This window comes from Staurois parvus, unplaced genomic scaffold (genome assembly GCF_062004578.1).
Source record: "Staurois parvus isolate SC_StPar_1 unplaced genomic scaffold, SC_StPar_1.0 ptg000720l, whole genome shotgun sequence".
NCBI lineage: Eukaryota > Metazoa > Chordata > Amphibia > Anura > Ranidae > Staurois > Staurois parvus.
In genome coordinates, this window is record NW_028318516.1 from 2,118,448 (window position 1) to 2,133,019 (window position 14,572).

At 44.8% G+C, this 14,572-nt stretch overlaps 1 protein-coding gene across 1 annotated transcript in view; it reads left to right on the top strand.

The window, feature by feature from the left end:
* LOC149445490 (uncharacterized) overlaps positions 1-13,861 on the top strand; it is an 82,564-nt gene extending 68,703 nt beyond the window's left edge. The window contains 1 exon segment of the mRNA XM_089653783.1: positions 12,111-13,861. Within this exon segment, the coding sequence (XP_089509909.1) occupies positions 12,111-13,805 (1,695 nt within the window). The 3' untranslated portion in view covers positions 13,806-13,861.
* Positions 13,862-14,572: the final 711 nt, after the last annotated feature.

Consider the following 14,572-nt stretch of genomic DNA (forward strand, 5'->3'; position numbering starts at 1 on the left):
AAGCGTTCTAGGAGTTTAGAGGTAAATGGCATCAGGGAGATGAGTCTTAAGTTGTTCAGGTTGGTGGGGTCCAGGGAGGGCTTGTTAAGTATGGGAGTGATGTGCGCATGCTTTAGAGGGGAGGGGAAGGCACCAGTAGAGAGGGAAAGATTGAAGATGTGAGTGAGGGAGCATAGGATGGAAGAAGAGGGTGACCGTAGTAGTTGTGAGGGTACAGGATACAGGGGGCAGGTGGTGAGACGGGCTTCTGAGAAAACCTTAGTGACCTCTTCGGTAGTAGCGAGGTCAGAAGAGGAAAGTGTTGAGGAAGGTTTAGTATAAGATATGCTAAGTGGGATGGATGTCTGTGCAGTGGTGATGCCGCTATGAATTACATCAATCTTGTTTTTGAAATGATTTGCAATCTCATGAGCAGTGAGTGAGGTGCTGGGTGGAGGTGGAGAAAGTAGAGAGTTAAAAGTAGAGAAGAGATGACGAGGACTGGATGACAAAGTATTGATGAGAGTGACGAAGTCGTCTTGTTTGGCAGCATGAAGGGAGGAATTGTATGTGAAGAAAGCAGATTTATATCAGGTGAACGCTTGTTGAGATTTGGTTTTACGCCACAATCGCTCAAGCGCATGACTATGTCACTTAAGATTTCTGGTGTGGTCAGTCTGCCAAGGTTGTAATGGTCGGGGCCTGATGCTTCGTGTTGTTAGAGGAGCAAGTGAGTCTAATGTTGATGAAAGCGAACTGTTGTAGACAGCAGTGGCCAGGTCAGGGCAGGACAGGGGAGAGATTCTGTCATAGAGTTGGTCAGTTGCAGAGTGGAAAGGAGCCGGGTTCAAGTTGTGAAGGTTTCTGCTGGTAATTGTTGGCTGCTTGGAGGGATAGGTGTTTGAAGATGAGGAGACTGTGAAGGTGATGAGATTGTGATCAGAGAGAGGAAAGGGGGTGTTTGTGAGGTTGTAGGGAGTGCAAAGACGGGAGAAAACAAGGTCTAATGTATTCCCATCAGAGTGAGTGGAGGACTGTATGCATTGTGCTAATGCAAAAGATGAGGTTATGTTGAAGAGTTGGGATGTAGCCGGGTTTTTGACATTAATGGGAATGGTAAAATCTCCGAGAATGATAGTTTGTAGCTCAGAGGAGAGAAAGTAGGGTAGCCAGGAGGAGAAATCATCAAGAAAGCGGGACACGAGTCCAGGAGGCTGATAGATCACTGCAATCCTCAGAGAGATCAGAGAAAACAGCCGGATGCAGTGAGTCTGGGAAGAAGAGAAGCATAGAGAGGGAGGGTTAGGGAGGACATGGAAGGTGCTCAGTGAGGATAGAAGCAAACCAACCCCACCACCTTTCTGACCACTGGGTCTGGGTGAGTGGGTCCAGATGAGGCCTCCATAGGGAAGTGCTGCGGTGGAAGCAGAATCTGCTGCTTGGAGTCAGGTTTCTGTAATTGCTACTAGGTTAAGGGAGCGGGAGACAAAAAGGTCATGGACAGAGGTGAGATTATTACAGACAGAGCGGGCATTCCAGAGCACACAAGAAAAAGGGAGGGTGGTTTTTGGGAGCACGGGGACTCCAATTAAATTGAGGGGATTGCGGCTATTCCTGGAAGAAAGAGGGTGCCTGGTGTGGAGGTGAAATACTGGAGGACCAGGGTTTGGGGAGATATCCCCAGAGGTTAGGAGAAGGAGGGTGCCTGGTGCGGGGGTGAGATACTGGAGGACCAGGGTTTGGGGAGATATCCCCAGAGGTTAGAAGAAGGATGCCTGGTGCGGGGGTGAGATAGTGGGAGACCAGGGTTTGGGGAGATATCCCCAGAGGTTAGGAGAAGGAGGGTGCCTGGTGCGGGGGTGAGATAGTGAAGGACCAGGATTTGGGAAGGTATCCCCAGAGGTTAGGAGAAGGAGGATGCCTGGTGCAGGGGTGAGATAGTGGAGGACCAGGGTTTGGGGAGATATCTCTAGAGGTTAGGAGAAGAAGGAGGGTGCCTGGTGCGGGGGTGAGATAGTGGAGGACCAGGGTTTGGGGAGATATCCCCAGAGGTTATGAGAAGGAGGGTGCCTGGTGTGGGGGTCAGATAGTGGAGGACCAGGGTTTGGGAAGATATCCCCAGAGGTTATGAGAAGGAGGGTGCTTGGTGTGGGGGTGAGATAGTGGAGGTCCAGGGTTTGGGGAGATATCCCCAGAGGTTATGAGAAGGAGGGTGCCTGGTGTGGGGGTGAGATAGTGGAGGACCAGGGTTTGGGGAGATATCCCCAGAGGTTAGGAGAAGGAGGTTGAGGAAAATAAGATGGGAGCGGGTTGTACACGAGCGCACATGCCTTCCAGTCCTGGTGTTTGGGTCAGCAGGAGGTGATGAGAGCAGTAGTAGGGAGATGGTAGCAGTGAGGGTGAGATGTACAAGTTTTGGGGTGGAGCAGAGGGGTAAAGAAGTGAGATTTTGGGAACGCAGGAAAGTAATATGAAAAGGAGGAGTAGAGGGGACATATGAAAGGTACGCGGAGTGGGACTCAGACTTGTAGGAGATGTTTCCCGGGGTGTTTGCTTGCAGTCTGTCCAGCATGCAGGAGAGTTTCTTGTTGTATCTTCCTGCTGCTTGAGTTCAACTGCTTCTTAGCACTCCATCAACGCAGAACTCACTCAAAAGCAGCCCCCCCTCAGTGACTGTGCCCCCCCATCAGTGATCTCCCCCCATCAGCTGATCTAAATTTATAGGGAGATGGCCCAATGAGCACTCATCTCCGCCCCAATTAGGAACTGATAAGGATCACATGAATAGGGGGGGATGATTCTCAAACAGACCAGACACAGACTACAGTCATAAAACGGTAATAAGATGTTATGTTCTATTTGAACCCAGTAACCCCCCATCATGTCCGTCCTCTTCCTCCATAGTCATATCCGTCCTCTTCCTCCATAGTTATGTCCATTCTCTTCCTCCATGGTCATGTCTGTCCTCTTCCCCCATAGTCATGTCTGTCCTTTTCCTCCATAGTCATATCTGTCCTCTTCCTCCATAGTCATGTCTGTCCTCTTCCTCCATAGTCACTATGATGTCTTTTATCTCCAGCAGATGATGATACACACATGTTGATGATACGCATCAATATTTAGGACACAAGGATCTCTACAAGGACGTCATGATGGACAATCAGCCGCCCCTCACATCACCGGGTAAGAGGAGACTTTATTGTAAAGGAGAGAGCAGTACGGAGGATCCACCTAGATCCCCCATCATCTGATAAACACATAGAAACAATGGATTCAGTCAGTGTGTGTGTTTCCTACAGATGGATCCAGTCATGGGAACCCACCAGAGAGATGTCCCCGTCCTCTGTATTCCCGGGATTCCACACAGGAAGGTCACACCATCCCTCACCATCATCAGGTAGATGATGACAATTATTGGTAGTTGTGATTTATACACAGCATGTTTGTTACAATGAATGTTTTATTATATCTTTCAGAGTGGAATCCTCGGGGATGAGAATATTGATGTTAAAGAAGAGTATAAAGAGGAGGATGAGGAGTATGGAGTGATGGAGGAGTTTTCAGAAGGACACAAGGAAATGATGGAGCCACCTAATACCAGGAACCCACCAGAGAGATCTCCCCGTCCTCTGTATTCCCAGGATTCCACACAGGAAGGTCACACCATCCCTCACCATTGCAAGGTTGGTGGGATGGAGCATCTAGAACATAGACTTATAGAGAAGATGTGTAAATTTTTATGTGAGTTTTTATTTTACAGATGATATTTTCTCTCATTTCCTTGATTTAGAGTGGAGATCCAATCGATATAGAATTTGAGGTGAAAGCAGAAGAAGAAGAGGCGTATGTGAGGGATGATCAGCAGTCTATGGAGGAGGATGGAATAACGGGGACATTTATAGAGGAGGACACTCCTACAGAGATCAGCACAGGTGGGTCATGAACACTAAATCCATTCCTCCACCCATACTGCTCACTGATTGGTCCAGAGTAGGGCGGGGACTGGGTGATATCAGCCTGTAATCCCCTGGTCACTTTCCTGAGCTGTGTTCCCCGTCCTGTATTCCTGGATTTCTCCTCCAGGGGACCTTCTCTGTTATCTGCTGGCTGTGCCGGGTGGAGGGATATGTCTGTAGTGTCTCAGACCCAAGTCACTGAGTGCAGTCTCAGGAGATGGGAGGCAGCGGTGTGGGACCTACATAGTTACATAGTTAGTCTGGCTGAAAAAAGACATTCCATCTAGTTGAACCATTAAAAATAAAAGTTATAATCCGACACCCACAGCTGATGCACCAGAAGGCAAAAACCCAGCAAAGCACGATCCGATCTCCTCCTGCAGGGGAAAACATTCCTTCCTGACCCCCCGAGAGGCAATCGGATATTCCCTGGATCAACTTTCCCTATAAATGTTATATCCAGTTATATTCTGTGTATCCAAGAAAGAATCCAGGACTTTCCTACAGCAATCCCCCCTTATGTATTATACATGGAGATCATATCCCCCCTTATGTATTATACATGGAGATCATATCTCCCCTTATGTATTATACATGGAGATCATATCCCCCTTATGTATTATACATGGAGATCATATCCCCCTTATGTATTATACATGGAGATCATATCCCCCCTTATGTATTATACATGGAGATCATATCCCCCCTTATGTATTATACATGGAGATCATATCCCCCCTTATGTATTATACATGGAGATCATATCCCCCCTTATGTATTATACATGGAGATCATATCCCCCTTATGTATTATACATGGAGATCATATCCCCCCTTATGTATTATACATGGAGATCATATCCCCCCTTATGTATTATACATGGAGATCATATCCCCCTTATGTATTATACATGGAGATCATATCCCTCCCTTATGTATTATACATGGAGATCATATCCCCCCCCTTATGTATTATACATGGAGATCATATCCCCCCTTATGTATTATACATGGAGATCATATCCCCCCTTATGTATTATACATGGAGATCATATCCCCCCTTATGTATTATACATGGAGATCATATCCCCCCTTATGTATTATACATGGAGATCATATCCCCCCTTATGTATTATACATGGAGATCATATCCCCCTTATGTATTATACATGGAGATCATATCCCCCCTTATGTATTATACATGGAGATCATATCCCTCCCTTATGTATTATACATGGAGTTCATATCCCCCTTTATGTATTATACATGGAGATCATATCCCCCTTATGTATTATACATGGAGATCATATCCCCCCTTATGTATTATACATGTAGATCATATCCCCCTTATGTATTATACATAAAGATCATATCCCACCTTATGTATTATACATGTAGATCATATCCCCCTTATGTATTATACATGGAGTTCATATCCCCCTTTATGTATTATACATGGAGATCACATCCCCCTTATGTATTATACATGGTGATCATATCCCCCCCTTATGTATTATACATGGAGATCATATCCCCCCTTATGTATTATACATGGAGATCACATCCCCCTTATGTATTATACATGGAGATCATATCCCCCCTTATGTATTATACATGGAGATCATATCCCCCTTATGTATTATACATGGAGATCATATCCCCCCCTTATGTATTATACATGGAGATCATATCCCCCCCTTATGTATTATACATGGAGATCATACCCCCCCTTATGTATTATACATGGAGATCATATCCCCCCTTATGTATTATACATGGAGATCATATCCCCCCCTTATGTATTATACATGGAGATCATACCCCCCTTATGTATTATACATGGTGATCATATCCCCCCCCTTATGTATTATACATGGAGATCATATCCCCCCCCTTATGTATTATACATGGAGATCATATCCCCCCTTATGTATTATACATGGAGATCATATCCCCCCTTATGTATTATACATGGAGATCATATCCCCAAATTATGTATTATACATGGAGATCATATCCCCCCTTATGTATTATACATGGAGATCATATCCCCCCTTATGTATTATACATGGAGATCATATCCCCCCTTATGTATTATACATGGAGATCATATCCCCCCTTATGTATTATACATGGAGATCATATCCCCCCTTATGTATTATACATGGAGATCATATTCCCCTTATGTATTATACATGGAGATCATATCCCCCCTTATGTATTATACATGGAGATCATATCCCCCCTTATGTATTATACATGGAGATCATATCCCCAAATTATGTATTATACATGGAGATCATATCCCCCCTTATGTATTATACATGGAGATCATATCCCCCCTTATGTATTATACATGGAGATCATATCCCCCCTTATGTATTATACATGGAGATCATATCCCCCCCTTATGTATTATACATGGTGATCATATCCCCCCTTATGTATTATACATGGAGATCATATCCCCCCTTATGTATTATACATGGAGATCATATCCCCAAATTATGTATTATACATGGAGATCATATCCCCCTTATGTATTATACATGGAGATCATATCCCCCCTTATGTATTATACATGGAGATCATATCCCCCCCTTATGTATTATACATGGTGATCATATCCCCCCTTATGTATTATACATGGAGATCATATCCCCCCTTATGTATTATACATGGAGATCATATCCCCCTTATGTATTATACATGGAGATCATATCCCCCTTATGTATTATACATGGAGATCATATCCCCCCTTATGTATTATACATGGAGATAATATCCCCCCTTATGTATTATACATGGAGATCATATCCCCCCCTTATGTATTATACATGGAGATCATATCCCCCCTTATGTATTATACATGGAGATCATATCCCCCCTTATGTATTATACATGGAGATCAATTCCCCCTTAAGTATTATACATGGAGATCATATCCCCCCTTATGTATTATACATGGAGATCATATCCCCCCTTATGTATTATACATGGAGATCATATCCCCCTTATGTATTATACATGGAGATCATATCCCCCTTATGTATTATACATGGAGATCATATCCCCCCTTATGTATTATACATGGAGATCAATTCCCCCTTAAGTATTATACATGGAGATCATACCCCCCTTATGTATTATACATGGAGATCATATCCCCCCTTATGTATTATACATGGAGATCATATCCCCCCTTATGTATTATACATGGAGATCATATCCCCCCTTATGTATTATACATGGAGATCATATCCCCCCTTATGTATTATACATGGAGATCATATCCCCCCTTATGTATTATACATGGAGATCATATTCCCCTTATGTATTATACATGGAGATCATATCCCCCCTTATGTATTATACATGGAGATCATATCCCCCCTTATGTATTATACATGGAGATCATATCCCCAAATTATGTATTATACATGGAGATCATATCCCCCTTATGTATTATACATGGAGATCATATCCCCCCTTATGTATTATACATGGAGATCATATCCCCCCCTTATGTATTATACATGGTGATCATATCCCCCCTTATGTATTATACATGGAGATCATATCCCCCCTTATGTATTATACATGGAGATCATATCCCCAAATTATGTATTATACATGGAGATCATATCCCCCTTATGTATTATACATGGAGATCATATCCCCCCTTATGTATTATACATGGAGATCATATCCCCCCCTTATGTATTATACATGGTGATCATATCCCCCCTTATGTATTATACATGGAGATCATATCCCCCCTTATGTATTATACATGGAGATCATATCCCCCTTATGTATTATACATGGAGATCATATCCCCCTTATGTATTATACATGGAGATCATATCCCCCCTTATGTATTATACATGGAGATAATATCCCCCCTTATGTATTATACATGGAGATCATATCCCCCCCTTATGTATTATACATGGAGATCATATCCCCCCTTATGTATTATACATGGAGATCATATCCCCCCTTATGTATTATACATGGAGATCAATTCCCCCTTAAGTATTATACATGGAGATCATACCCCCCTTATGTATTATACATGGAGATCATATCCCCCCTTATGTATTATACATGGAGATCATATCCCCAAATTATGTATTATACATGGAGATCATATCCCCCCTTATGTATTATACATGGAGATCATATCCCCCCTTATGTATTATGCATGGAGATCATATCCCCCCTTATGTATTATACATGGAGATCATATCCCCCTTATGTATTATACATGGTGATCATATCCCCCTTATGTATTATACATGGAGATCATATCCCCCCTTATGTATTATACATGGAGATCATATCCCCCTTATGTATTATACATGGAGATCATATCCCCCCTTATGTATTATACATGGAGATCATATCCCCCCTTAATCTCCTCTTCTCAGTAGAGAATACATTCAGTTCCTCTAATCTTTCCTCATAGCTGATCTCCTCCATGCCTCGTATCAGTTTGGTTGCCCTTCTCTGTACTTTCTCCAGTTCCCCAATGTTCTTTTTGTGAATTGGACCCCAAAACTGAACTGCATATTCCAGATGAGGTATTAGTAATGATTTGTACCCGGGGGGGGGGGGGGGAGTGTGGGTGATATCTCTCTCTCTGGAGTCTATACCTTTCCTAATACAAGAGAGGATTTTGCTCGCTTTAGAACCCGCAGCTTTGCATTGCTGCCATTATTAAGCTTGTGATCTACTAGAACCTTCTCCACCATTGACCCCCCAGATTCTTCTTCTCCATTGACCCCCCAGATCCTTCTCCATCATTGACCCCCCCAGATCCTTCTCCATCATTTACCCCCCAGATCCTTCTCCATCCTTGACCCCCCCAGATCCTTCTCCACCATTGACCCCCCCAGATCCTTCTCCACCATTGTCCCCTTCAGATCCTTCTCCACCCTTGTCCCCCCAGATCCTTCTCCATCATTGACCCCCCCAGATCCTTCTCCACCATTGAGCCCCCAGTTGTACCCCCCCTAGTATGTATGATGCATATTCTTAGCCCCCCCCCCCCAGTGCAGAACCTTACATTTATCACCATTAGCCCTCATTGGCCCCATAGTCCCCCAATTACACAGAGCATTGAGGTCGGCTTGTAAGTTGGAGACATCCTGTAAGGACGTTATTCCCCGGCACAGCTTGGTGTCATCTGCAAAGACTGGAATGGGGTTTATAATCTCACACCCCATATTGTTTATATATATATTAATAGGTAAGGGTCCCAACACTGATCCCTGGGGTACCCCACTAATAACACTGAACCCTGGGGTACCCCACTAATAACACTGAACCTTGGGGTACCCCACTAATAACACTGAACCCTGGGGTACCCCACTAATAACACTGAACCTTGGGGTACCCCACTAATAACACTGAACCCTGGGGTACCCCACTAATAACACTGAACCTTGGGGTACCCCACTAATAACACTGAACCCTGGGGTACACCACTGACACCCCCAGACCATTCAGAGTATGAATCATTAACCACTACTCTCTGAATATGATCTTTCAGCCAGTTTTCTATCCATTTACATTCAGATTTTTCCAGCCTGTAGACTTTACCTTACACATTAGCCGTGTGTGGGGAACTGTGTCCAAGTATACCACGTCCACCGCCACCCCTCTGTCCAAGTATACCACGTCCACCGCCACCCCTCTGTCCAAGTATACCACGTCCACCGCCACCCCTCTGTCCAAGTATACCACGTCCACCGCCACCCCTCTTTCCAAGTATACCACGTCCACCGCCACCCCTCTTTCCAAGTATACCACGTCCACCGCCACCCCTCTGTCCAAGTATACCACGTCCACCGCCACCCCTCTGTCCAAGTATACCACGTCCACCGCCACCCCTCTGTCCAAGTATACCACGTCCACCGCCACCCCTCTGTCCAAGTTTACCACGTCCACCGCCACTCCTCTGTCCAAGTTTACCACATCCACCGACACTCCTATGTCCAAGTTTACCACCTCCACAGCCACCCCTCTTTCCAAGTATACCATGTCCACCCCTCTGTCCAAGTATACCACGTCCACCCCTCTGTCCAAGTATACCACGTCCACCCCTCTGTCCAAGTATACCACGTCCACCACCACCCCTCTGTCCAAGTATACGATGTCCACCAACACCCCTCTGTCCAAGTTTACCACCTCCACAGCCACCCCTCTGTCCAAGTTTACCACGTCCACAGCCACCCCTCTGTCCACGTTTACCACCTCCACCGCCACCCCTCTTTCCAAGTTTACCACCTCCACAGCCACCCCTCTGTCCAAGTATACCATGTCCACAGCCCCCCCTCTGTCCAAGTATACCACATCCACCGCCAACCCTATGTCCAAGTATACGACGTCCACCGCCACCCCTCTGTCCAATGATTTGCTCACCTCCAATCTAACCTGTTTCTTGATGGTTTAATCCCAGCTCACCTCTACATGTTGTCTACAGTAAACATTTAAACTTCCACTGATTACAGAATACTAATACTGAGAGTCCTGACCCTTATACTATATAACTTGTACATTACATACTCCTGACCCCTGCACTATATACTCTATGTTGTACATTACATACTCCTGACCCCTGCACTATATACTCTATGTTGTACATTACATACTCCTGACCCCTGCTCTATATACTCTATGTTGTACATTACATACTCCTGACCCCTGCACTATATACTCTATGTTGTACATTACATACTCCTGACCCCTGCACTATAAACTCTATGTTGTACATTACATACTCCTGACCCCTGCACTATATACTCCATGTTGTACATGACATACTCCTGACCCCTGCACTATATACTCCATGTTGTACATGACATACTCCTGACCCCTGCACTATATACTCCATGTTGTACATGACATACTCCTGACCCCTGCACTATATACTCCATGTTGTACATGACATACTCCTGACCCCTGCACTATATACTCCATGTTGTACATGACATACTCCTGACCCCTGCACTATATACTCCATGTTGTACATGACATACTCCTGACCCCTGCACTATATACTCTATGTTGTACATGACATACTCCTGACCCCTGCACTATATACTCTATGTTGTACATGACATACTCCTGACCCCTGCACTATATACTCTGTGTTGTACATGACATACTCCTGACCCCTGCACTATATACTCTGTGTTGTACATGACATACTCCTGACCCCTGCACTATATACTCTGTGTTGTACATGACATACTCCTGACCCCTGCACTATATACTCTGTGTTGTACATTACATACTCCTGACCCCTGCACTATATACTCTGTGTTGTACATTACATACTCCTGACCCTGCACTATATACTCTATGTTGTACATTACATACTCCTGACCCCTGCACTATATACTCTATGTTGTACATTACATACTCCTGACCCCTGCACTATATACTCTTTTGTACATTACATACTCCTGACCCCTGCACTATATACTCTATGTTGTACATTACATACTCCTGACCCCTGCACTATATACTCTATGTTGTACATTTCATACTCCTGACTTCTGCTCTCCCCCTCCCCCCCCCCCCTCCTATATATGCACATAATATGGATTCTCTTTTGTTACACCCATTTCCTCCCAGCTGGACATTTTATATCGGATGATGTGATTGGAGCACAGACCTTTACATGGTGGTAATAATGTGATAACATCCTCCAACTTTGGACCATTAAACAGAAAGTGATAATGAGGGAGGAGTCAATACCCCAATGATGGTGGTCTTCAGGATCAGTCCAGTCTTCATCTTGGTTGTTCTCCCCCCATCCTCACTCTCTGACCTCTGGTGGGGCTCAGCCCCGCTGTTCTTCATGACTAAATCATGGACTAAATAAGGAAGTGCAGTACTTCTTGTGTTGGGAAGATGGCGATGAGTGATAGAGGGGGTGGGGACCCTCGTCCTATAATCCCCTCATCACTGTCCCTCCTATAAAAGACAGTTCTGGTTGTTTCCTCACTCTCTGACTAAGGTCCATGAATAAAGAAATGACCTGGTAGGAGATCAGAGGAGCCATTTCCTAGTTCCCTTGAGGGGGGAATTGTAAGCTCCTCAGAGACCAAGCTGCCTGATGTGGGCGGAGTCCTGGTTTGGGGGAACCAATCAGCTTCTGTCTAGTAATCCTCTTTGTCTTTGTATTTTAGTCCATGGCCGGGAGATGAGGAAAACCTCCGAGGATTGTCTCACTTTGTCTCCAGACTGGAAAGTAGAAGATGAGGACATCACACAGTATAGTCCAGGAGAAAACCCGGCTCCCTCCAATGTCCATCCGGCACCACCCAGTGTAGATGGACCATCGGATTCCTCGTATCCTGAGGAACCTCAGACTGTGCGGGACCGGGCCGACCTTCCAACAGGGAAGAGCTTCTCCTGTACGGAGTGTGGGAAGAGGTTCAGTTCTACATACCATCTTAATAGGCATAAAAGATCTCACACGGGGGAGAAGCCATATTCCTGTCCTGAGTGCGGGAAATGTTTTTTAGTTAAGTCCAATCTTTACATACATCAGAGATCTCACACAGGGGAGAAGCCGTATTCCTGTCCTGAGTGCGGGAAATATTTTTCACAGAAGTCCAATCTTTACACACATCAGAGATCTCACACGGGGGAGAAGCCATATTCTTGTCCTGAGTGCGGGAAATATTTTTCACAGAAGTCCCATCTTTACACACATCAGAGATCTCACACGGGGGAGAAGCCATATTCCTTTCCAGAGTGCGGGAAATGTGTTTTGGTGAAGTCCAAACTTCATAGTCATAAGAGATGTCATACGGGAGAGAAGCCGTATTCTTGCCCTGAGTGCGGGAAACGTTATTTAAATGAGTCCAGTATTTACAGACATCAGAGATCTCACACGGGGGAGAAGCCGTATTCCTGCCCTGAGTGTGGGAAATGTTTTTCAGTGAAGTTCCATCTTTACATACATCAGAGATCTCACACAGGGGAGAAGCCGTATTCCTGCCCTGAGTGTGGGAAATGTTTTTCAATAAAGTCCCATCTTAACACACATCAGAGATCTCACACAGGAGAGAAGCCGTATTCCTGTCCTGAGTGTGGGAAATTTTTTTCAGAGAAGTCCAGTCTTAACACACATCAGAGATCTCACACAGGAGAGAAGCCGTATTCCTGCCTTGAGTGTGGGAAATGTTTTTCAGTGAAGTCCCATCTTTACATACATCAGAGATCTCACACAGGAGAGAAGCCGTATTCCTGCCCTGAGTGTGGGAAATGTTTTTCAGTGAAGTTACATCTTTACATACATCAGAGATCTCACACAGGGGAGAAGCCGTATTCCTGCCCTGAATGTGGGAAATGTTTTTCAGTGAAGTCCCATCTTAACACACATCAGAGATCTCACACAGGAGAGAAGCCGTATTCCTGTCCTGAGTGTGGGAAATGTTTTTCAGAGAAGTCCAGTCTTAACACACATCAGAGATCTCACACAGGAGAGAAGCCATATTCCTGCCCTGAGTGTGGGAAATGTTTTTCAGTGAAGTCCGATCTATACAGACATCAGAGATCTCACACGGGGGAGAAGCCGTATTCCTGTCCTGACTGCGGGAAATGTTTTTCACAAAAGTCCCATCTTTCCAGACATCAGAGACTGCACATGAAGGAGAAGCCACTTTCCTGCCCTGAGTGTGGGAAATGTTTTTCAGTGAAGTTCCATCTTTACAGACATCAGAGATCTCACACAGGGGAGAAGCCGTATTCCTGTCCTGACTGCGGGAAATGTTTTTCACAAAAGTCCCATCTTTCCAGACATCAGAGACTGCACATGAAGGAGAAGCCACTTTCCTGTCCTGAGTGAGGGAAATGTTCCTCACTGAAGTCCTGTCTTCCTGTACATCAGGGGTCCCACACAACCCTGGAGGTGTATTAGTGCCTTGAGTGCGGGAAATGTCTTCTAGATTAATGTTGCTGTACATCCCAGCTCTCATGTGGGGAAGAAGCACACCCTGATATACACCTCAGATATACTCCATGGCTGATCTTCATCATGGAAGAAACAGTTCATAAGGAGATCAGAGGTCCCCAAAGACATGGATGAAGTGTGGGACCGGGTCAGCCATTGATGGCAGGAGAAGAATAAAAATGAAGTCCTGACCTAGAGCACTGGGCTGACTCTCATTGGGGTGCAGCCTATATACTAGAGATGGTTTGCACCTATATGGATGGGGGTCTGCTGTGCTGGGGGAGGGGTTTATGGGAAGGCTGGAGGAGTATATAAACTAGGATGGAGGGGGGAGAATGCAATTATAACGGGGTAGACAGATCAGACCGGGGTCAGTACTTATTGGGGGGTAAAAAGAAAAACTAAAAATCCTCCTGCACTGATATGGAAATCCCCTAACCAATAGCGGCCAACACCCAATGATAATACCAATCAGATCAAGAAAACAATTGAAAATGAATGGTGCAGCGCTAACTACAAAAGTGAATAAAAATAAATGTAACCAAACACTCATAAAGTGCTAATAAATCAACAAACCAAAATATACATAACAATATAGTGCTGATCAGAACCGTGGTAACAACGTGGACAATACTAGTGTATGGGTCACCTCAGTGACCTAA